We start from the raw sequence: 23,557 nt of genomic DNA, 5'->3' as shown, positions 1-23,557 counted from the left end.
GTTCCCTTTTCTCCACACCCTCTCCAGCATTTGTTGTTTGTAGATTTTCTGATGATGCCCATTCTAACTGGTGTGAGGTGATACCTCATTGTACTTTTGATTTGCATTTCTTTAATAATTAGTGATGTTGAGCAGCTTTTCATGTGCTTCTTGGCCATCTGTATGTCTTCTTTGGAGAAATGTCTATTTAGGTCTTCTGCCCATTTTTGGATTGGGTTGTTTGTTTCTTTAATATTGAGCTGCATGAGCTGTTTATATATTTTGGAGATTAATCCTTTGCCCATTGATTTGTTTGCGAATATTTTCTCCCATTCTGAGGGTTGTCCTTTCGTCTTGTTTATGGTTTCCTTTGCTGTGCAAAAGCTTTTAAGTTTCATTAGGTCCCATTTGTTTATTTTTGTTTTTATTTCCATTACTCCAGGAGGTGGATCAAAAAAGATCTTGCTGTGATTTATGTCAAAGAGTGTTCTTCCTATGTTTTCCTCTAAGAGTTTTATAGTGTCCAGTCTTACATTTAGGTCTCGAATCCATTTTGAGTTTATTTTTGTGTATGGTGTTAGGGAGTGTTCTAATTTCATTCTTTTACGTGTAGCTGTCCAGTTTTCCCAGCACCACTTATTGAAGAGACTGTCTGTGTTACCATTTTAAAGCCATTAATTTATTAGTGTTGACCATTATATATAATAGAGTCTTTAATAGGTGTATATGCAACTGATCTTTCTTTTTCTTTCCAATTTTTTTTTTGTGTGTGTGTACTAGTTTATATACTTCTCATCTCTTCTCTAACAGACTTTACTAGATTTAAAAAAGGCTGAGTCATGGTGTCTTAACCTTTTATAACTATTCCATCTTTTGAGAAACATGAACAATTTATACCTTTTCAGTAATTTGTATTAGACAAAATTTTTTTACTCAAAAAGAAAATTATAATATTGAGTATGCTTTTTTTAAAATTTATTTTTATTTATTTATTTGTTTATTTATTTTTGGCTGTGTTGGGTCTTCGTTTCTGTGTGAGGGCTTTCTCTAGTTGTGGCAAGCGGGGCCCACTCTTCATCGCGGTGCGCGGGCCTCTCACTATCGTGGCCTCTCTTGTTGCGGAGCACAGGCTTCAGACGCGCAGCCTCAGTAGTTGTGGCTCACGGGCCCATTTGCTCCGTGGCATGTGGGATCTTCCCAGACCAGGGCTCGAACCCATGTCCCCTGCGTTGGCAGGCAGACTCTCAACCACTGCGCCACCAGGGAAGCCCTGAGTATGCTTTTTGAAGCTACACATTTATCTGCCTTTCTACTATTCAGGTGGATTTGCAATTCACGGTTGAATATGTACTAGTTGAAACATACATATTAGCTTGTTAAGGGAATATGTTTATTTTTATAGGAGAAAAGCATAGCTCCTGTGTATAACTAACTTCTTTTAGTTATAATAGCCAGTATATCAGGTTTGGTTGACTGATTATAATCTTTTTTCTATTCCTAGTATGATAGATACCTGGAATTTCCAGATTTAACATCTGTCTTTCATGTACTTCACAAATAACCCTGAAGTTATTATTAGTGGAAAAACCCATCCACTAATAATGTATAGTTTTGCTGAGACATGAATTTGAATTTTACATGCAGCAATTGGGTTGAGAGTTTTGTTTTGGGAAGTATGTAAAACCTGGTCACTTAGCCACCCAATTAGTCTAGCAGTCTCATCTCTGTGGCTTTGTTTTTGCTACTTGACTTTGTGTGTGTGATAACTCATGGTATTAAACACTACTTCACTTTCTGAGTAACAGTATGTGTTACAACTGAACTGTGAATTTGAGGATTTTCTGGGACATGGGGATATATCCACCAATAATGCCAAAGATCTGCCTTATCACACACATTAGTTAAATATTCCTTTCCATTACAAATGCTTCATAAAAAGGGTATCAAATGACTGCTCTAGTATTCTATTAAGTGAGTTAGTATTTTGAAATTTTTGCTGATGTCCAATCAGTAAAATTAATTACTTCTAATAGCAGTTGTTTATACATTAAATTTGATATATTAGAAGTTAATGTTATCATCCAATCTTACATTTTTACAAAATGAAAGAATATTTTCACTGATAATTGAGTAGCCTTTGAGCTTGTGGGAAGAGAGAATAGGCAGTGTAGTTTGGTGGAAAGAGCAAAGACTGAAGTTCTTGGGTTCTGTGTCTACTCTAACACTACTGGAGTGACTTCAGGCGAATAATTTAGCCTGTCTAAGCATCCACTGTCTTATGTGAAAAACAGGGATTATAGTAGCTATTTTTCGAGCCTGTGAGATGAAAGAAGATGATGTTTTTAAAGTCCCTAATACAGGTTGGTAGGCCAAGCCCTCATCAAGTAGTAGTGACTATTAAGTTGGAGGTACTGAAGGAAGAGAATTATTTAATGATGGTTGTATTTAAACTTTCTTAACTTTAAGTTTTGTGCAGTGTAGCCTTATATTTCAAAAATGAACCAAGTATAAGTATACATTTTTTGAACTGTAGTAAGAGGATAATTATTCCAGCAACATGTTAGTAGATTTTAAGATATCAAGATAAAAAAATATATTGCAAGTATAATAATACGAACGTGTAAATTTTGAAGTTGAGTATATATACACCCAATTGTTAGATCTTAAATTTAGTCCTCATTTTACTTAGCTTATCTTTCTTCTTTTTTTTTTTTTTTTTAAAGGAAGAAATGACTGTCTTTATTCTCAGGTGACATGATTGTGTACACACAAAATCCAAAAGAATCTTTAAAAATAAAACTACTAGGACTAATAAGTGAATTTACCAAGGTCCCAGAATATAAGGTCAATATATATAACTCAATTATATTTCTCTATAGTAAGAAAAAACTGGAAATTTTTTAAAAATTAAATACCATTTATAATAGAATTCAAATAACCATAAAATACTTAGAGATAAATCTAACAAAATATATATAAGATCTATGTACTGAAAACTACAAAACACTGCCAAGACAAATTAGAAAAGACCTAATAATTGGAGAAAGATGCCATGCTCATGGATTGGAAGACTCAATGTTATTAAGACGTCAACTTTTTCCTAATTGATCTATAGATTCAACATAATGCAGGTCAAAATCCCAGCAGGACATTTTTTTTTTTAATTCCCTATTCATCATTTTACTGGAAGTCCTTGGTAGTGCAATAAGGAAACAAAATATATACAGATAGGGAAGGAAAAAATAAAACTTTTCAGATAACATGATTGTCTATCTAGAAAAGTCACAAAAAGGATACGAAAAACTCTAACTAATAAGTGATCTAGCAAGTTCACAGCGTACAAGGTAATTTATAAAAGTCAGTGTTTTCCTATATATGGAAATGAACAATTGGAATTTGCAATGAATAAATAACATATACAATACAATAGGGCCCCGAAAATGAAACACTTATGTATAAATCTAATAAATATACATAGAAACTGTATATGGAAAACTATAAAACTCTGATGTAAGAAATCAAAGATCTAAATGAATGGATAGATAGTTCTTGTTCATGGATTGAGAGACTCAATATAGTTAAGATGTCAATTCTTTCCTACTTGATCATAGATTCAATGAAATTCCTATCGAAATCTCAGCAAGTTACTTTATGGATATCAACTAAATGATTCTAAAGTTTGTATGAAGGGGCACAAGACCTAGAATAGCTAACACAATATTATTTTTTTTTTTAATTTTTGAATTTTATTTATGTTTTTATACAGCAGGTTCTTATTAGTTATCTATTTTGTACATATTAATGTGTATATGTCAATCCCAATCTCCCAATTCATCCCACCACCACCACCCCTCCCCCGCCACTTTCCCCCTTGGTGTCCATACGTTTGTCCTCTACATCTGTGTCTCAATTTCTGCCCTGCAAACCAGTTCATCTGTACCATTTTTCTAGGTTCCACATATATGCATTAATATACGATATTTGTTTTGCTTATGCTTCTTATATACTGGTAAAATCTTGTAGGTTTGTAATATGGTAAAATCTAGAATGTATGCCATGAAATTAACCTGAACTAGAATATTTTTTGCATGCATAAGGAAGTCTGCAAAGGGCATATTAACATTACATTCTTAATCTTTAAAGTAAACATAGTTTTTAAATTCTGGCTATCCAGATGAAAGAACTTAATACTTCAGGTGACAGTAAATAAATAAATAAATAAATAAAATAAGAACTCCAGTCAGTCCCTTTACTTATTCTGGTCTTCCCCTTTTCCTTCCCTTAACAAGTATTCCAGGCTTTCTTCATTATTCTCTATCCGCCTGCATTCAGTCCTGCCCAACTTACTCTCAGTAGATGACATACTCATTGTGAAAACTGAGGTCATCAGCTATGAAATCTCTTACCTTCTTCCATCCCTACATCCACATCCATCCATACTGCCTGTCCTCTCAGAACATTTATATTCCTCTTTGCCTGTAGTCATGGTTCCACTGTCTGGATCGCGCTTCTCATCCCTTCATGCAAATGTCTGTTTGTCTTTCAAGAGTCAGCTCAGATATTGCCTATTCTACAAAATTTTCTATAATATTCCAGTATGAGTTAGGATTCTATACTTAACCAGCAAAATCTCAATTCTTATCATATTGGCTTAACTTTAAATTTTTTTCTCTGTTTTGAACTTATTTAAATAATTTTGAACTAAATACTCTGCTATGGGAATACGCCTAAAGGATTGTTTTTTTGAGTACTTTTTAAGATGTATGGTTTTTTTTAAAGCTTTCCTCTCCCATTTTAAACCTCAGACCAGCTAGAAAACTTGGTCTTATTTAGATAATAAATGTTTAATTTAACTTTAACTTGAAAATTGTAAGCACTTTTTTTTTAATGAGTAATGTAAGTTCATTGCAACCAATTCTTTAACATTTGATTTTATAAGCAAGCATATTTGTCTCTTTTTCAGGCAAACCTAGAATTAATGCAGTTTGAAATTGTTTTAAAATTTTGCATGCCAATTACACTTAGGCCACCTTTGAAAATTTTGAACTTAACCTGTTTTAAGAAACTATGGCCCAAAATAAAATACTATATTCCCAATATCAATGTGTGGACAGTTTACATGCTATAAGACAAATTGCAGTAATATAATTTTACAGCTAGGAGGCAGTCTGGTTAAAGAGTAAAATTCTCCCAGTTCTCATTTGAAAACAATATATTAAGCAGGATCTGGCAGGACTACATATTTAAGTCACGACATTTCCTATGACACTTAAGGCATTCTTCATTGTCATCTGTTTGTAGTTATATAAAGCTACCACTTGTTTCTTGACAAGGAAAGGTAGGTTACTGTTAAAGTGAGCCCTGGTTTTCTACTTGGTCTGTACATTGGTAGCTTTTGAAATCATATCCATTGCTGAAAAAAGTCATTCTTTACACAAAATCTCTATCTTGTTACTTGCATCAGAGTCATGGTTTTGAGCCAAACAATAATTATGTGTTTATGTTAGAAATTGAGCGAAATGTGTGTGTTGAAAGAAGAATGAAATATTCATTATTTACTTAGGTCCAGATTATTTTTTCTAAAAATGACTTAAGGCTATTTACAAAAAGGCATTACAAGTTAAGAAGGTAAAGTAGGTATTAAAAATGAGAACGAGGCAAAGGGAAAATGAAAAAGAAAGCAGGATGGAGTTGGTGGTGAGGTTAGTACAGAAAATGTGTATCTTAATGTCCTACACATGCTTGATTAGGGGGCTACATCATGTAAGATGAAGTCAGTGGTGAGATTAGTACAGAAATGAATGCTATCACGACCTATATACACTTGATGTAGGTGAGCCACTAATTTGGCTCTGTAAACTTGCATGAAAAAGGGAAAAATTGTTCAGAAAATTCAGTACTTGTAAGGTTAAAACAAACAAGAAAAACAACTTCTGAGACCAGGGGCAAAATTATCTCCTAGGTATTCCTTCATAGGACAGTGGATAATATAAGAATGTATAATCAACAATGTCTTCACATTGAAGGCAGAGGTGAGTTTATATTTCATGGGAGTATCATTTATGTCCCTTGCAGAGGCCTTAGGTATTGAGTTAAAGAATTCAGTAAGCAATTTTGTGCGAGATAAATTAGAAAATGAAAAGACCTTTTAAGATTTTATTTCTTTTGGCATATGCTTTCATATACTTATACAGTATTTATCACTGATACCAGTGACAGACCTGTCTAAATATTGATATTGTTTCTTCTCCTTTTAGATTCTGAAAAAGAGTTCCACATCCTCCCTCACCGAGTTTTTGTCCCCATTCCGGGATCCACTGTAATGTTATGTGATTATAAATTTGGTGATGAGTCAGCTGAAGAAATAAGAGACCATTTTATAGAGATGTTAGATCATATGATTCAAATAGAAGATTTGGAAATTGCAGAGGAAATAAACACAGGTAATTATATGAGGTTATTTAAGAACCAGATTAGACTATAGCTGAGGTTACCTATGGGACATCTAGTTTAAGTATCATGTCTTTAGATTTCCTTAAAGCTAGTTCTGTTTGATACTTTCGAGGCATTTAAAAATGTGTCTTTTTTTCTACACAGTATATAAACATGCAGTGTTTTCCTGGAAAATTGTATCAAAATTTAAGATACTTTAGATTTTTCCAAGCCTAGCAAGTAGATCTTCATAAAATAAGTTCAGTCTTAAACAGGTAGAAATATATAGCTTTAAGGGATTTCTTTTGTTATAAGAGAAGTTTTCTCAAAATCTGTTATTTTAATTATTTGGTTAAGCATCAAGTTGCAGAAGTTTTTTTAAACACTCTATTAAACATCTCCATACTATTTGCTGTTATTTTCCTGTCCCCTTCATTATAATTGGGATACTAATCTAAAATGGGCAGTTCCAAAAATTAGATCAAGATTATTTTTACAGAGCATAGATTTGCCATACTATGTAATTGTGTAACACATATTCTTCCCCTAACCATTATTTTCATATTTCATCTTACATTTTAAAAGGTTTTTTTTGTTTTGCTTTGCTTTGCTTTGTTTTTGTTTCTAGTGAGAGTAGGATATGAAAGCGTGTCTATAAATGTGTATGACAGTCTTCCTGAAACATTTTAAAAATATGTGGTAAAGGTAGTTATTTGCAAGTATCCATAAATATTGAGTATCTAGCCATTTATCAGTCTTGAAATTTCTGATATCATAGTAGAAAGTTTTTAGGTTACTTCTGAATATAAATGTTTATGAAATTTGAATATAACCATTTTTAAGTCCTTTTTCTAATTCTAATTTCTTAGTTATTCTTCTGTTGCTTAACTAATTCTCATTCCCCACAAGAGTAGAGTGATTGAGTCCTGTTGTTTCTATGGTGAATCAAGTAATTATTTGGTTGGTGAATTTCAAATCTGTCAGTAAAGCCTCAGGTTAGTTGGAGATCACCAGGCTTGTTTTTTCAACAACTCCAAGTTCATATTAATCATGTGGAATAGTAAGTTTGTTTTAAAGGGGAAAAAAAAAAACCCTCGAAATTGCTCAGTAAAAGATGTTAAAGCTGCAGCTATGTTTCAGTCCTCTGAAAACTAATATTTTTAAAGGTATAGCTATAGCATATTCTCTAAGTGATAGATTTTGGAGTAGACTGGTAGAAATGTTTGCTACTTTGTGAAATATGTTTTTCCAGATTAGCGACTATGCTATTTCTGCCAACCAATCTTAGAGTCATGAGGGCAGAGATTTTTGTTTGCTTTTGTTTACTTCTGTCACTAGTGCCTAACAGTAGTTCTTGACCAACTCTATTGTTGATAACTTGAATTAGTTTTACGTGGGATCATTAGAGTTGACCTGGTTCATCCTCTTTCATATAATACTGAAATCTATGGGTATTTAGACTTTTTTCTTCCTTATTCTGAATTCCAGTCTGCCTTCCTGAAACCTCTACTTTTTCAGTAATCTGGAGCAATTAAACATGAGTACAGTTGACACTTGAACAGTACAGGAGCTAGGGGCACTGACTTCCATGTGGTCGAAAATTCATGTATAATTTTGCAGTTGGCCCTCCATATCCACAGTTCTACATCCACAGATTCAGCCAACCGTGGATTGTGTAGTACTGTAGTATGTATTTATTGAAAAAAATCCAAGTATAAGTAGACCTGTGCATTTCAAACCCATGTTGTTCAAGTGTCAACTGTACTGCTTCTTTATTGAGGCCTTGCTGTAAGTTTAAATTGAGGGCAGTTGTCATGTTCTAAATATTTCAAAGCCAAATACTCCCATATACCTTTAACTGTTCTCATTATTACAGTTTCTAGACCTCATTTTTCCTTACCACCTTGTTTACCTTTCTTTAGGTTAGGAATTTTTAACCTGTGGTGTCCAAAATTTTTGGGTCATAGTTGGCTATCAGGAGATCCCTAAACCGCTTGAACATAATTGTATAATTTTTTTCTGGGGGAAAGATCTATAGCTTTCAAAGGGTTGGTGACCTAAGAAGGATTAAAAACTGCTTTTTAAAATATCAGTATAGTCTGGCTTGCCTTTCTTGAAATATGTTACCCTGAATTGAACCTAATACTCTAATAATATTAGCTATTGTTTTTAACGAACCTGCTATGTGCCGGGCACCGTTTTAAGAGCCTTACAGATGCTAAATCATTTAGTCCTTATAAGAACCCTATAATGATTATTATACTATTGTTAGCTCAGTTTTCCCAATAAGAGAATTGAGGCTCAGAAAGGTCAAGTAATTTTTTCAGGGTTACATAGCTAATAAATGGTGGAGCTGGAATTTAAACTTAGGCAGTTTGGTTTTAGAGTCTGTGCTTTTTTTCCGACAGTTTTGTTTTACTGCCTTTCTGTGACACTTAACCAGGTCAGACTATAGGGTTATTACTTTCCATGATCTAGGTACTTATTTTAGCCTACCCTCTTAATTCCATCATTTAAAACAATTTTTTAAACTTAAATAAATGATGTTACATCATCCTCATTTAATTTCATCTTATGTCAGTGTAATTTCTCACTTGTTGGCTAGAAGCTTGGATCTGTTATCATATATAGTTTTCATATTCTTTTGAATTATTTGTCACACTTTTAGTGCATATTACATTGCTGAATTAAGTATGACTAAGGGAAGCACTGTATGCAAAACTTGGCCCATTCACAACTTTTTAAAAATCAGATATAGGGCTTCCCTGGTGGCGCAGTGGTTGGGAGTCTGCCTGCTAATGCAGGGGACACGGGTTCGAGCCCTGGTCTGGGAAGATCCCACATGCCGCGGAGCGGCTGGGCCCGTGAGCCACAATTACTGAGCTTGCAAGTCTGGAGCCTGTGCTCTGCAACAAGAGAGGCCGCGATAGTGAGAGGCCCGCGCACCGTGATGAAGAGTGGCCCCCACTTGCCACAACTAGAGAAAGCCCTCGCACAGAAACGAAGACCCAACACAGCCATAAATAAATAAATTAAAAAAAAAAAAAACTTATAAAAAAAATCAGATATAAAAGAATAGGAAGAGAGAGATTTCATTTAGATTTTTTTAAGACTACCATCTGTCTGAAATATTTTTATCTTGTTTAATTTTATGTCATATTTTAAACATAAGCATTTATAGACTAGTTTGTATTTTATTCAGTACTTTATAAGTTATACTTTAAAAATAGTTATAGTTATTAATATCAATTAATAACAGATTAATATCCATTGTTTAAATTGCTAAGACAGGTTAAAATAAAAATCCAAGTAGCTTTCACCACTGTAATACATTCCTAAGGAGGCAACTATGGCAGCCTTGCTTGACAGCCTCCCCCAAATAAAACTAAAACCTAATAAATTAAAACCCGTATGAAACAATTTTATATTGCATTTCAGCAAACATTTATTGATTTTTCCATAAGAGTCACAAGGAAAGGGACTTTTCCTTTCTTGCTCACTGCTGTCATTTCTAGCACTTTCCTAAGAACCTAGCCTTAACACATTGTAGGTAATCAGTAAATATTTGTTGACTGAACAAATTATTGATTTTTGTCAGTCCTAGGGTTTGGGGACCAAAATTCAATAAGATACTGATCCTGTCTTCAAGGAGCTAAATAGTATTTTTTTTAACCTGTGTAGATACTTTTATGTGCCCAGACTAGGTGAGTTCCTCCATTATACTTAATCATAGTTTTTTGCTGCTTTTTTGCATTAGTTTCCATTCTTGTAATTATTGAACTCATCAGTTGCATGTTTAATATTAATCTTTCATATTAGACTGCAAGTTTCTCGAGAGTATTTATTTCTCTGTCTGAATTCCATGCCTAAAACATGATAGGCATTCATAAATATTTGTTCCTAACTGACTTGACATATACTGAATTGGTCATTTTTAGGAAACTATAGCACAGCTTTTTTTAATACTTATTTTATGCTTGAAAAATTGTAAGCTTATGCCTAGCGAGATATAAGGTTTTTAAGGTTTGTGTAGTGCACTACACTGAACATGATGAAGATTCTAAAAGGATATAATGGTCATAGCTCTATGGCTCAATAGTTCAGAACATTTTAAGGGATATAGAACATTAAAAACATATGACAACATGTAACACTAATTGTTGCCCCGTAAATATTCCAGTTTATAGCATTTATTATGTCTATTTGTTAGATGTTTATTAAGCATTTGCTCTGTTCAAGGTAGTGTTATAGATGACAAGTCAATGGCCAGATTCCTTTCCTCAAGAAGCCTATAATCTGACTTGGAAGATAGAATTGTATGCATTATTAATTATTGCAGGGCATGTAGTAAGTTCCAAAGAGTAACTAAGAACTCAAGAACATCAAGATTAATGATCATAATTTTAGGGTCTCTAGTGATTTGGCTAATAATTCAATCAGAAAAAATATTTTGATGGTAGGTTAGCAATAACCTGTAATCTATAGTAAGAAAGGTTTGACATTAGTATTTTCAAATTTTAGTAAATTCTTTCCATTTTTTCTTTCTTTATTATTACTATTATATTTCACTTTAACTAGAGGTTAGTTCCATAATAGGGGAATGAACAGAGAATTATCAGAACATTTAGCACAGGCATTATCCCTGGAGGTGATTCAGAGAAAGCTTCTCAGAGCAGGTAACATTTGAGTTCATTTTCAAGGATGAATACAGTAAAAGTAACTCTAAGCTGTTTAGGAATTGAACATTGGCATCAGATTTATTGTGGCCAAGAATAAGACTTGTCTAGAATTATATTATTTTTGCTTCATCAAGTATTTGTTGAATTAGAAGGAATGATATAGTTATTTAGTAGTAAAATAACACATTCCAAATTATGGGATAGGGTAAAAACATAAACATTTTTTTTTTTTTAAAGTTTTAATTTATTGATTGCTTGATTGCTTGATTGCTATGTTGGGTCTTCGTTTCTGTGCTAGGGCTTTCTCTAGTTGCGGCAAGCGGGGGCCACTCTTCATCGCAGTGCGCGGGCCTCTCACTATCGTGGCCTCTCTTGTTGTGGAGCACAGGCTCCAGACGCGCAGGCTCAGTAGTTGTGGCTCACGGGTCTAGTTGCTCCGCGGCATGTGGGATCTTCCCAGACCAGGGCGCGAACCCATGTCCCCTGCATTAGCAGGCAGATTCTCAACCACTGCGCCACCAGGGAAGCCCCATAAACATTTTAATAGAAAAATTAAGTGCTTTTACATATACATTCTGTTGGTTTAGAATTATGTTCACTTTTGCATTTATTCTTTCATTTATTCAAAAATATTAGATGCATAATTTTACCAAGATGTTTTAGCTGGCTGAGTCCAGGTCTTCCACTTACAGCTGTGTAACCTTGAACAAGTCCTCTCTGAACCCCAAATTCTTTTGGTGTTGGTACTAGAATTTAGTAAAAATGTTAGGGAAAATACTTTCTAAACAGAAAGAGATATAGAAATGTAAGGTGATATTTACTAGGGTTATTATAAAACTTTTAAATAATGGACCTTCTGAATTATAATGAAAAACATTAAAGTATAAGAGTAATGCTATGTAGTGTGCATAGATTTTGCTAATTATTTGAAATTAGGGTTTCCAGGTAAAATAAACCATGAAAAGTGGAGTTCAAATGTTCAAATTCAAACTTGAAATCAATTACTGTACATTTAGGATTGTTAAACTTGTTATAAGTATCTAGCTTTATTTTCCAAGTATTTGATGTTATTATTTGCTTGATTATTTAATTATTTCTGTTCTGTAATGTAGTTGCCAAGTAGTTGCTGTGTTTAAAATACGTATTTTGCCAAGTAAGTATTTTAAAATAACATACTTTGAAATGACTTAAGGGATGAAGAACAATTTGTCAAAATGACTCACTTAAGGTGAGGGATAACTATGGCTTTAAAATTTCTTAAATGTATTAGTCATCTCCTGGTAGATATTAACTTAATAATTCAGATGTACTTTATCCACAGTATCAGCAAATTTGGAGACACACCTTTAAAATCTGGTGAAACCCATCTTTGCCAATTCTGTCTTGATATCAGAGGTGAAATTAATTTTCATTGCTTGGTTAAACATTGATAATTTAATTATAAAGAAAAAAAAGTAATGCTGAAGATGTATTTTAATGGCTGTCTAGTGAAACCTCATTAACTTAGGATTTAGGGATCTGGAAGATGACACCTAACTAAGGAGTTCAAGTGCTAATATTTCATTTTAAGCTTCTAAATAGTCCTACCTATCAGCAGCTTGGAATGAAATTGACTATATTTACAACTTAGCGTGCATTCATCATGGCCCTTGTCTTCTCCTTTGTTGACAGTTGCTTAAGAAAGGTTGCTTTCTTACATGAATAATTTGAGATTTGTCTGCAGTTAAAATTACCTGGTTTTAAGGAATGGTTAAGATCTAATTTCCTATTGAATCACATGTTATTTGCATTTAAAGTTCAGATGACATTAAGGTATTGGTAAAAATGACAGTATCTGAGATTTGAATTAAGTTCTACGTGGCCCCACCAAAAACAGACACAAACAAATTGTTATGGTAGGATTTATTCATCCTTGAAAAATGCTCTGCTTCAGTAAAATTGTCTCAGCTTTGTATCAAATCAATATGATTTTGAATGACAGATTTTAAAATGGAAATAGCAGAGCAATGGAATGTCTTTTTTTAATAGAAGTAAATTGTTTATACAGTGGACTTGACCTCTTAGAGCATGCTCTTCTTCACAAATAACAAATCAGTATTAAATGTGTGAGTAATATGTCATGACAAATAAAACCATTTTTGTGCTCTTTATCTATAGGTACTCAAGTAAAAAAGTAAAAAATTTCCTGTCGCAAATAAGTATAATTCATGCTTCATCCATTATTTTTGTTTTTATCTGAGATAAGGATTTTAGTGGCCCAAAGAAAAAGCTTTTTAGCAGTGATATTTGCTAAAAGAAAAAACCAAAGTTCTGTGTGTGTGTGAGTGTATGTTTTTAAAATGAATAAAATTGTACTCTCCATTCAACTTTTAGACATATGGATGAAGTTAGGGGAAATTTTAAGCTGGTAGTCTAGAAGTAAAGTGTTACGGCCCCCGAGAAAACTGGATGCTGTAGAAATATGGAAGACTGAATAATTCTGGAGACAGTTCATGAGAATTTGTTGGCCTTTGTGACTAGTTTGATATGGGAGTAGAACAAAAGAGAAAAACATTTTGTGTTTGTTTTTAAAGTACTTTAGTCATATGCTCAAAGAGGGAAAAAAAGACAGTTTTGCCCTTGATTCTAATGAGGTGGCTACTAAGGATTATTTCTCAAAATGACAAACTTTTCTTCAGGGGAAGTTGATGAGAAGCAGGCAAATGTTTTTTCATCCATTTCGGTACCACAGATAATTATTTCAGTAAGTTATGCGTCATCCTTGTGAGCACATCTGCATGTGCCAGTATGTTGGGATACAAAGATGTCTATAAAAGATATTTTAAATCCAAGCAATAAGCTATTTTACTTTGAATTTAAACAGTAGTATTTACTGTGTCACTCTGTGGTTCTCTTCTCTTCTTTGTAAATAAAGGGATCAACGTGAAGTTCAGTTGACCCTTGAACAACATGGGGGTTAGGGGCACTGACCCTCGCGCAGTCGAAAATCCACATACAGCTTCAGTTGGCTTTCCATATGGGCAGTTCCCCATCCATGGATTCAACTAACCATGGATCATATAGTATGTATTTAGTGAAAAAAAATTTGCGTATAAGTAAGTGGATCCACGCAGTTCAAACCCATGTTGTTTAAGGATCAACTGCAGTTGTTTTCAAACATAGTTCCCTCGAGTTCTATAGAACAGCACTCTGCTGTCACCTCTTAGGGGAAGGAGGGAATCTGGCTCCAGGAGCCCTTCATCCCTGCTTCAACCAGAGTAATTCTGCTTTCATCAATTTTACATACTGGGATTTTCTGTCAGATTTTCTAGCACTAATTAAAAAAAAGAAAACCATTGGTCTATGTGATCCCTAAGGATGTTTTCAGTTCAGACACTTTTAGTCAGTGTTAAATAAATTCAGCTTGGCTAACCTACACAAATTATTGTCACCATAATGAAGTAGAAAGAGAACTTGTATTTGAATCCTCATTCTGTTGCCTATGACCCTCAAATATGCACTTCATGTCCCAGGTTTTATTTTCCAACTATAAATGAGATAATGTACTTACTTTGCTTAACATTGAATTGTTTTAAGGTCAAACTTATGGTCCCAATTTGCTTATGTAATTCAGGTTAGATCAAGAGTCAGCAAACTTTTTCTGTATAGGGCTAACTAGTAAATATTTTAGGCTTTTCAGGGCATGTAAGGTCTGACCCATGGGCTGCACTTTGGCCCATGGCTACAGTTTGCTGATCCCTACTTTTATTATTACTGATTACTTAAAATTATTAATTGCCAAAACCATCAATAAGAATATTATAAATTAATCCCAATTAAGAGCAAAATTTACCCTGTTCTATCTAGTTTGATTTTTGGTATCATTTATCTCCACTACCATATAGTAATCAGATTATAATTTGTGGGAGTCATTCAGAACTGGCTCTGTGGCTCCTTGGTTTTGATCAGTTATAAAAGTACATAAATTATTTTTTTTTAAGATAGAAGCTGAGGTCATTGCATTGAATCGTTCTTTTCTTTTTTTTAAATTTTATTTATTTTTGGCTACATTGGGTCTTCATTGCTGGACGCAGGCTTTCTCTAGTTGTGGAGAGTGTGGGCTACTCTTCGTTGTGGTGCGCAGGCTTCTCATTACGGTGGCTTCTCTTGTTGCAGAGCACGGGCTCTAGCTGCGCATGCCTCAGTAGTTGTGGCACGTGGGCTCAGTAGTTGTGGCTCACGGGCTCTAGAGTGCAGGCTCAGTAGTTGTGACACACAGGGCTAGTTGCTTTGCGGCATGTGGGATCTTCCTGGCCCAGGGCTTGAACCCGTGTCCTCTGCATTGTCAGGTGGATTCTTAACCACTGTGCCACCAGGGAAGTCCCCATAAAGTATTTTAAAAAGTACATCAGTTTGATATATAGTCCATGAAATTTAATTCACCTGCACTTGATAAAGAGCAAGTTTAAAAAGTCAAGTTGAAAAAAAAAAAAAAAGTCAAGTTGAAGGAAAATGGAGCTCACTGTATGTTTTTTATAATGTTCTTTAAAACTCATTTTTTTTTTGTTTTAAACATCTTTATTGAAGTATAATTGCCTTACAATGGTGTGTTAGCTTCTGCTTTATAACAAAGTGAATCAGTTATACATATACAATATGTTCCCATTTCTCTTCCCTCATGCATCTCCCTCCCTCCCACCCTCCCCATCCCACCCCTCTAGGTGGTCACAAAGCACCGAGCTGATCTCCCTGTGCCATGCGGCTGCTTCCCACTAGTTATCTATTTTACATTTGGTAGTGTATATATGTCCATGACACTCTCTTACCCTGTCACATCTCACCCCACCCCCTCCCCATATCCTCAAGTCCATTCTCTAGTAGGTCTGTGTCTTTATTCCCGTCTTGCCACTAGGTTCTACCCTGAGAAAACCATAGGTCAAAAAGAGTCATGTACCAAAATGTTCATTGCAGCTCTATTTAAAACTCATTTTTAAGCGGTAATTCTCATTTTATTTAGGATTTATTTTTATTATCCTCTTGCAGCCTGTGTAAGTTCCTCTATGAATACTGAAGCATCATTGGACAACACAGATGATGAACCACCAAAACAGCCAATTAAAACTACAATAGTGTTGAAAATTCAGCAAAACATAGGTATTATATTTCTTCTATAACATTGAAAAGATGGTATTTTGGATTTGAGTTTTCTTCTTTAAAATTATTTTCATTTCATTTCTTAAAAGAGCTAGATTAAGCTAGTATTTATTCAGTATTATGGAAAGTGGTACGCCCTAAGAGATAGAAAGATTTGTAAATAAAGCATTGTCTCAAGTGCCCTAAAAGATGACACTTCCTATTAAATGTTTTGGTGTTTTTAGAAGAAAAACATGTTGAGTTTTGGGAATCAATTAGTATAGTAGGGCCAGTGTTTTCCAAACTGGTGTTCCCAGGATTGCTATTGTGGAAGATTTTGATAGGTGCTCTATGAAAAAAGTCAAATTCAAGTCTGGAAATTCTAATGCATTTTAGTATTTTAAAGGCTCCAAGAAGTGTGACAGTCACTCTAACATTTTTCAGACTTATTGATCAAAGAACATGTAGACTGTTGTTTAGTTGAATGCCAATTTGAGAAATGCTTTATAAGCATTAAGATTTTTGACTGACTGAGAGAAGCCAGAAACTTTGGTTATTTTTCATGTCACTTACTCATAAGTTAATTACCTAAATTCTTTGTACCTAAGTGTGTGTGTGTGTGTGTGTGTGTGTCTGGACTACTATGGTCAGTTTTGTTTTTGTTGTTGTTTTTTAACTTAAAATACTCAGGAAAAAAAAGTAAAAGTTACCAACCCAAGCTTAATAATTCATAGATTTTAGTTTTTGTAGTTTTCAATAGCTATATAAATGACTTCACATGGTAATTATTGAGGACTCCTGCCCATTGGAGATGTCTTTTTGGATTAAGCTAAGTAGCATGAGACAGCTGAAATGTCAGTATAAATATTTATAGAAGCCTTTTTAAGTATGTATTAGTTTGTCTCTTAGATGTGTGTGAGTGCACTCATGTGTATAAGAAAGATACGTTTTTATTTTAAGGTGTTACGAAGGTGGTGAAGTATATGATTACCAGTCCAACTTTGTAAAATATAATTTTCAACCTATTGCTATATTTTCCTCTAAAACTTTGCTGGCTTTTCATGCCTGTATATGTGTGTGTGTAAGTATATGTATTTGTGTGTGTGTGTTGTTATTGTTGTTTAGGCCCATCAGTTACCAGCATTTCAAAGCCTAGAATCACTTAAGCCTTTCTTTTGCTCATTCCATTTCCATTTGTTTTGTGTTTGTTTTACTTTTAGGTGTGATTGCAGCATTTGCAGTTGCAGCCCTTGCTGCGGGTATCTCCTTTCATTACTTCAGTGATTAGGGTGAGGCACAAAGAACTTCCTGATCATCCAGAGAACACTGACCAACAATTATGAATAATAATGATGCAAACAATCCATCTGCGTCTAAGACAATAGCAGTCAGATCTGCTGCCATAATGCCTATTAGGTGTGTTTCTGACTAAAATGAAATCACCAGCTGCCTTGTTTAGCCCTGCTTATATTATAGGCGGCTCAGGCTTCCAAGAATAAAGTTAATGAATCTAGATGGAAGTTGCATGTAAAAAATCGTTATTATCTATTTTTTAAAATGTTCAAAATGATGGTTTATTTTCATAGATTTTAGTCCTGTTGACCTGAACCACATATTGATCAGGACATTGGAAATTTGAATAGTCAGGGTTGACTGAATATCTTAGTAATAGAACAATAGGAGAAATTTCTACAAAGTGGGGCAAAAACTTATTGGATAAGTTCATAGTTTAGGACCTCTCTATACTCAGTTCCGAAATACTGATTGAGTTCCAATTGAGGGCTAGGAAACCTCTCCAGACCTCTTGAATCAGCAAGGATTGTCATAAATCATCAGCTTTCTCTGGTTAGTATATCATAACCTAATATATTAAATAAGACTTTTGCTTCCAGTAATATATTAGGTACTGCAAAACAACTAGATCCTGAATAAAATCTCCTTTTGAATACATTAATAGGCTCAAAGAAAGTAGGGGAAATCTCCAGGAACTACACCTCTATTTTTTCTCCCTGACAAAATGAACACATTTTGATCTGGAAATTGTGAAAACTATATTAAGCATAAGGTTGACAGTGATTGCGTGGGTGACAAATACCAATTGCAGCACCGCCATATGCAGTTTTCCTTAGACCGGAAACAAGGAGATATATCTGAATCTGAGATGTCCCATCCAGGACAGCTGAAGTGGGCCTCAGTTTGTAATACCCTATAGTTCCTGGCAGAAACAAGATATAGGCCCCAGATTCCCATAGATTAAGATAAGCAATATTATTCATAGCTGGAGATCACCAGGTGCAAGTTGAAACTAGCTAGCTTGAGAAAGAACCTGTAGATATAAACTTTGGACTCAGTTTTCCAAGGTTTTATCATCCACATACATGAGGATGGAACCACAGACAGATCTGAAAAAGAAACAAGTGGAACTGCTTGATGAGAAATACGTTACTTGCAATTAAAAAAAAAAAAATCCCTTAGACATGTTGAATATCATATTAGACTCAGCTGAAGAGACAATACATAAACTGGAAGCTAGATATAAAGAAATTATCCACTGTGCAGCAAGGAGAAACAAGGTGCTAGAAAATATAAATATTAAGGAAAAGATAAGAGATACAGAAGGAAGAATTAGGAATACTAGAAGTACCAGCAGAAGAGAATAGAGAGGATGGAGGAGTGGCAATATTTGAAGAGATAACAGAATTTTCCACATTTGTTGGAAAAACACAAATTCATAAGTTCAGGAAGCACAATGTATCCCAAGCATATATAGATAAAATCCAAGCCTAAACCCAGTGTAGTATAGCTGTGAGATACCAAACAGAGGATTCTTAAAGCAATCAAAGGGGGAAAAATATTATCAGTGAAGGCAAGACAGATACTTCAGAAAGCTTCTCAATAGCAACAATGTACTCCAAAGGTGGTAGAATAGTGCCTTCACAATTCTGAGAAAAATTATCATCTTGGAATTTGTATGAAGCAAAACTGAAATAAAGACATATTCAAGTGAAAAACAGATTTTACCATCAGTGGAACTTCTTTAAAGAAATTGCAAAAGGATTATCTTCAAGAAGGAAAATGATTCCAAAAGGATGATCTGAAATTGAAGAACTAGTAAGCAAATAAATGAAAAACATGTAAATCAAAAGTGTTGTTTGTATAAAACAATCGTAATGAAAGAAGTGTTTATAAGAAGCAAGATTGTAACTAAATAAAACTAAATAAACGTTTTATGCAACATTAATGTGGACTTTTAAAATAGGATATAATTGAAAAACTGGACAGTAGTTTATAAGATGGGGAGGTGATTAGAATTAAAGTGTTCTGAAGTATTTTATTATTCAGAAAATGGGTTAAGGTACTGTTTAACATTGAAATTATGTTAAATATGTGTAGTAAAATTTCAAGTGTAACTGCTAAATAATAGATATGGGATGAATCATTCCAAAGAAAAAAGTTAAAAATATGGAATAAGAAGACAATACCTCAATACAAAAAAAGGGAAAGAAATTAGGGTGGGGGAAGTACAAAATTAGTAAGATAAATAGTAACAAGTCAAATAATTAAAATAACTGTGAATAGGCTAAACCCAGTTAAAAACATTGATTCAGTTTTTTAAAAATCAGCTATAGGCTGATATGGGATTTTTTAAAGGATGAAAAAACTGCACTAGGCAAATAGCAAAAGAAAACTTACATAGCTTTGGTGCTATCAACTCAAAATTAGACTTTATGATAGTATTATTAAAGATGGAGAAGGCCACTAAATAATGGTAAAAGGATCAATTTATTAGGAATATATACAATTCTAGATTTGTTTATGCTTTATAAAATGGCCTCAAAATGTATAAACTCTAGGGCTGAACGAACAAATTGAACAGGTGATTTTAACAGCTCTCAATTACTAATAAATCAACCAGACAAAAAATGAATGAAAACACAGTTTTGAATGATGCAATTAACAATGTTGATTCGATGAACATATTTAGAATAATCAACAGAATATTCTTAAGCATTGTGTATTAGCAAAAATTGACCATGTATTAGGCATGAAGTAAGTTACAATAAGTTTCAAAAAATTAGTATTAAATGAATAATCAGAAATAACTTAGGTTAATTTTTTTTTAATCATGATTTTACAAGTTTAAAAAAACTTCATAGATGAAAAAAAAAACATACTTAGAACCTAATTATAAATACTACATTTGGAAAAATTGGGTGATGCAGCAGAAAGAGCGCTTAGAGGGAAATGGTTTTAAATGCTTAAATTAAAGGCTAAGTGTATAACTTAGGAAAAGAACAACAGAATAAACACAGTATAGAAGCAAGGAGACAGAGGAAAGGGAAGAAATCAATGAATTAGAAAACATAGAATCACAACGTCAAAGTTGTTTTCATGACAAAACAAATTGGCATATTTGAACAAGAAGAAAACAGGGCTAAAGTAAACAATATAAAGATTGAAAAAGGGGTCCTAACCCACAGCAGAGATGAAAATGATAAGAGACTACCAGGAGCATCTTAATGTAGTTGAAAACAGACAAAATAGACCAAGGTCTAGAAAAGTACCATTTCCTTAGATTGGCTGAAGAAGAAATAGACAAGCTACATGGACTTAATAGTATTGAATAGAAAATACTTTTAAAAGTTTTGATAAAGAACATCTAGCTCATATTTACAGATGTTTTACTCTTTCAAGGACCATACTATTTCAACATATTATACAAACTCTTCCAAAGAATATATAATGAGGGAATACTCTTCAGCTCATTTTATGAGGCCTGTATAACTTTTATTGATACTAAAACCAGACATACATGGTAGGAGAAAAGAAAATTATAGACTAATAGCACTTACTAACACAAATCTGAAAGTCAAAAGCATTATTGATAAACTGAATTCAACATTATGTAAAAAAGGATAATGCATCATGATGAAGTTGCATACATTAAAAATCAGGAACATGACAAGGATACCTATTATCACTACTTCTATTCATCATTGTCCTGTAAAAAAATAAGCAAAAGAAACCAGGTATTTTAAGGGGGTGTGACTTAAACACCCCCTTAAACACATGGAACACATGAAAAGATGTTTAATTTCAAGTTATCAACTAATTAAGGCCACAATGAATAATACTTCATCTGACAGATTGAAAAATTAAGAAATATGCAATACCAAGAAGAAGATGTACATCAAGAAGGTATCTAAAGGTGGAGTTGTAAACTAATAAACTTAGGAAAGCAATTTGGCATTATCTTGTAAAGTTAAGCATCCATGTACTCTAAAACCTAACCATTCTACTTCTACATACATACCTTAGAGAAATTCTTGCATACGTGCACAAGAGTACATGTGTGGGAATGTTCAAGGCAGCCCTTTTTGTAACCACCCAAATGTTCGCTGACAAGAGAATAAAAAATAAATTGTGGGTTTTGTAATTTTATTTGGCAGTGAGAATGACCTGAGAATAAAGTGATGATTAAATAAAGCAAGTCTTAGAAGCCTACATGCAGTTTTATAAAGCTTAAAAACAAGCAAATCTAAACTATATTATGTTGGAATACATATATTTGTGTAAACTTTTTTTTTTTTTTTAAGTAAAGGATCATGTAAAAATTCATGATTACGATTTCAGAGTGAGAGTGATGGCAGGATAGGAAGGCAAGAAGGAACAAATGAACAAATGAAACAGTATTGGTGATGTTTTAGTTCTTGAGTTGAAATGAGTTTTTTTAAAATTGATGTATAGTTGATTTGTAGTGCTGTGCTAATTTCTGCTGTAAAGCAGAGTGACTCAGTTATACACATATATACATTCTTTTTTTATATTCTTTTCCATTATGGTTTATCCCAGGAGATTGGATATAGTTCCCTGTACTATACAGTAGGACCTTGTTGTTTATCCATTCTAAATATAATAGTTTGCATCAACTAACCCCAAACTCCCAGTCCATCCCTCTCTCTCCCCTGCCCCTTGGCAACTACATCTGTTCTCTATATCTGTGAGTCTGCTTACGTTTTGTAGATAAGTTCATTTGTGCCATATTTTAGACTCCATATATAAGTGATATCATGTGGTATTTGTCTTTCTCTTTCTGACTGACTGCACTTAGTATGATAATCTCTAGTTGCATCCATGTTGCTGCAAGTGGCATTACTTCATTCCTTTTTATGGCTGAGGAGTATTCCATTGTATATATGTACCACATCTTCTTTATCCATTCATCTGTCGATGGACATTTAGGTTGTTTCCATGTCTTGGCTATTGTGACTAGTGCTGCTTTGAACATAGGGGTGCATCTATCTTTTTGAATTATTGTTTTGTCTAGGTATATGCCCAGAAGTGGGATTGCTGGATCATATGGTAACTCTATTTTTAGCTTTCTGAGGAACTTCATACTGTTTTCCATAGTGGCTGCACCAACTTACATTCCCACCAATGGTGTTGGAGGGTTCCCTTTTCTCCACAGTCTCTCCAGCATTTGTTATTTGTAGAATTTTTAATGATGACCATTCTAATCAGTGTGAGGTAGTACCTCGTTGTAGTTTTGATGTGCATTTCTCTAATAGTTAGGGATGTTGAGCATCTTTTCATGTGCCTACTGGCCATCTGTATGTCTTCTTCGGAGAAATGACTATCAAGGTCTGCCCATTTTTTGATTGGGTTGTTTGTTTTTTTGTTGAGTTGTATGAGCTGTTTGTATATTTTGGAGATTAAGCCCTTGTCGGTTGCATCATTTGCAAATATCTTCTCCCATTCTGTAGGTTGTCTTTTCATTTTAATGGTTTCCTTTGCTGTGCAAAAACTTGTAAGTTTGATTAGGTTCCATTTGTTTCTTTTTTGAAGTGAGTTTCTTGATCATTTTATTTACTTCATGACATTTATGTATGTGTTATTTTGGTTGTCTGTTACTAAAAAACTACCCCCAAACTTAATTGAAACAACAACCATTTCATTTTTCTAATAATTCTGAGTTGACAGGAATCCGTTGGCTGATTCTGCTCTACATGGTGTTGTCTAGAGCTACAATTTTCTAGGAACTTGATTGGGCTTGAAACATCCAAGACAGCTCATTCACATGGTTGGCAGTTGATGCTGGCTGTTTGCTGGGAACTCAGCTATCACACCTCAGTTCTCTCCATGTGTCTTGTGGTTCTTCTATCATGGTGGCTGGACTTCCTCCTGTCATGATGGCTGGGAGCCAAGAAGTAGCATCCCAAGTGTGAGAGTTCCAAGAAGAGAAAAGTAGAGGCTGTGGGTTCTCTTGAAGCCTGGCTTGGAAGTCTCAGAACATCATTTTCACTACATTGTATTGGTCAAACTAATCTACAGGACCAGCCTAGGTCAAAGGGGAC

General features: G+C 33.9%; 1 protein-coding gene across 4 annotated transcripts in view; it reads left to right on the top strand.

Annotated features, from left to right (window-relative positions):
- The window catches only part of ODR4 (odr-4 GPCR localization factor homolog), a 39,058-nt gene extending 21,341 nt beyond the window's left edge, over positions 1-17,717 (top strand). For all 4 annotated transcript variants that reach the window (XM_082401902.1, XM_082401899.1, XM_082401901.1 and 1 more), the window contains 3 exons: positions 6,237-6,422; positions 16,113-16,223; positions 17,423-17,717. In XM_082401902.1, the coding sequence (XP_082258028.1) occupies positions 6,237-6,422; positions 16,113-16,223; positions 17,423-17,490 (365 nt within the window). In that variant the 3' untranslated portion in view covers positions 17,491-17,717. The remainder of the gene's footprint in view (positions 1-6,236; positions 6,423-16,112; positions 16,224-17,422) is intronic.
- Positions 17,718-23,557: the final 5,840 nt, after the last annotated feature.

Source organism: Balaenoptera borealis (genome assembly GCF_965194805.1).
Source record: "Balaenoptera borealis genome assembly, chromosome: 1".
In the NCBI taxonomy this organism is placed as follows: domain Eukaryota; kingdom Metazoa; phylum Chordata; class Mammalia; order Artiodactyla; family Balaenopteridae; genus Balaenoptera; species Balaenoptera borealis.
Note: the sequence above shows the minus strand (reverse complement) of the source record. Positions and strands in the feature narration are given on the sequence as shown.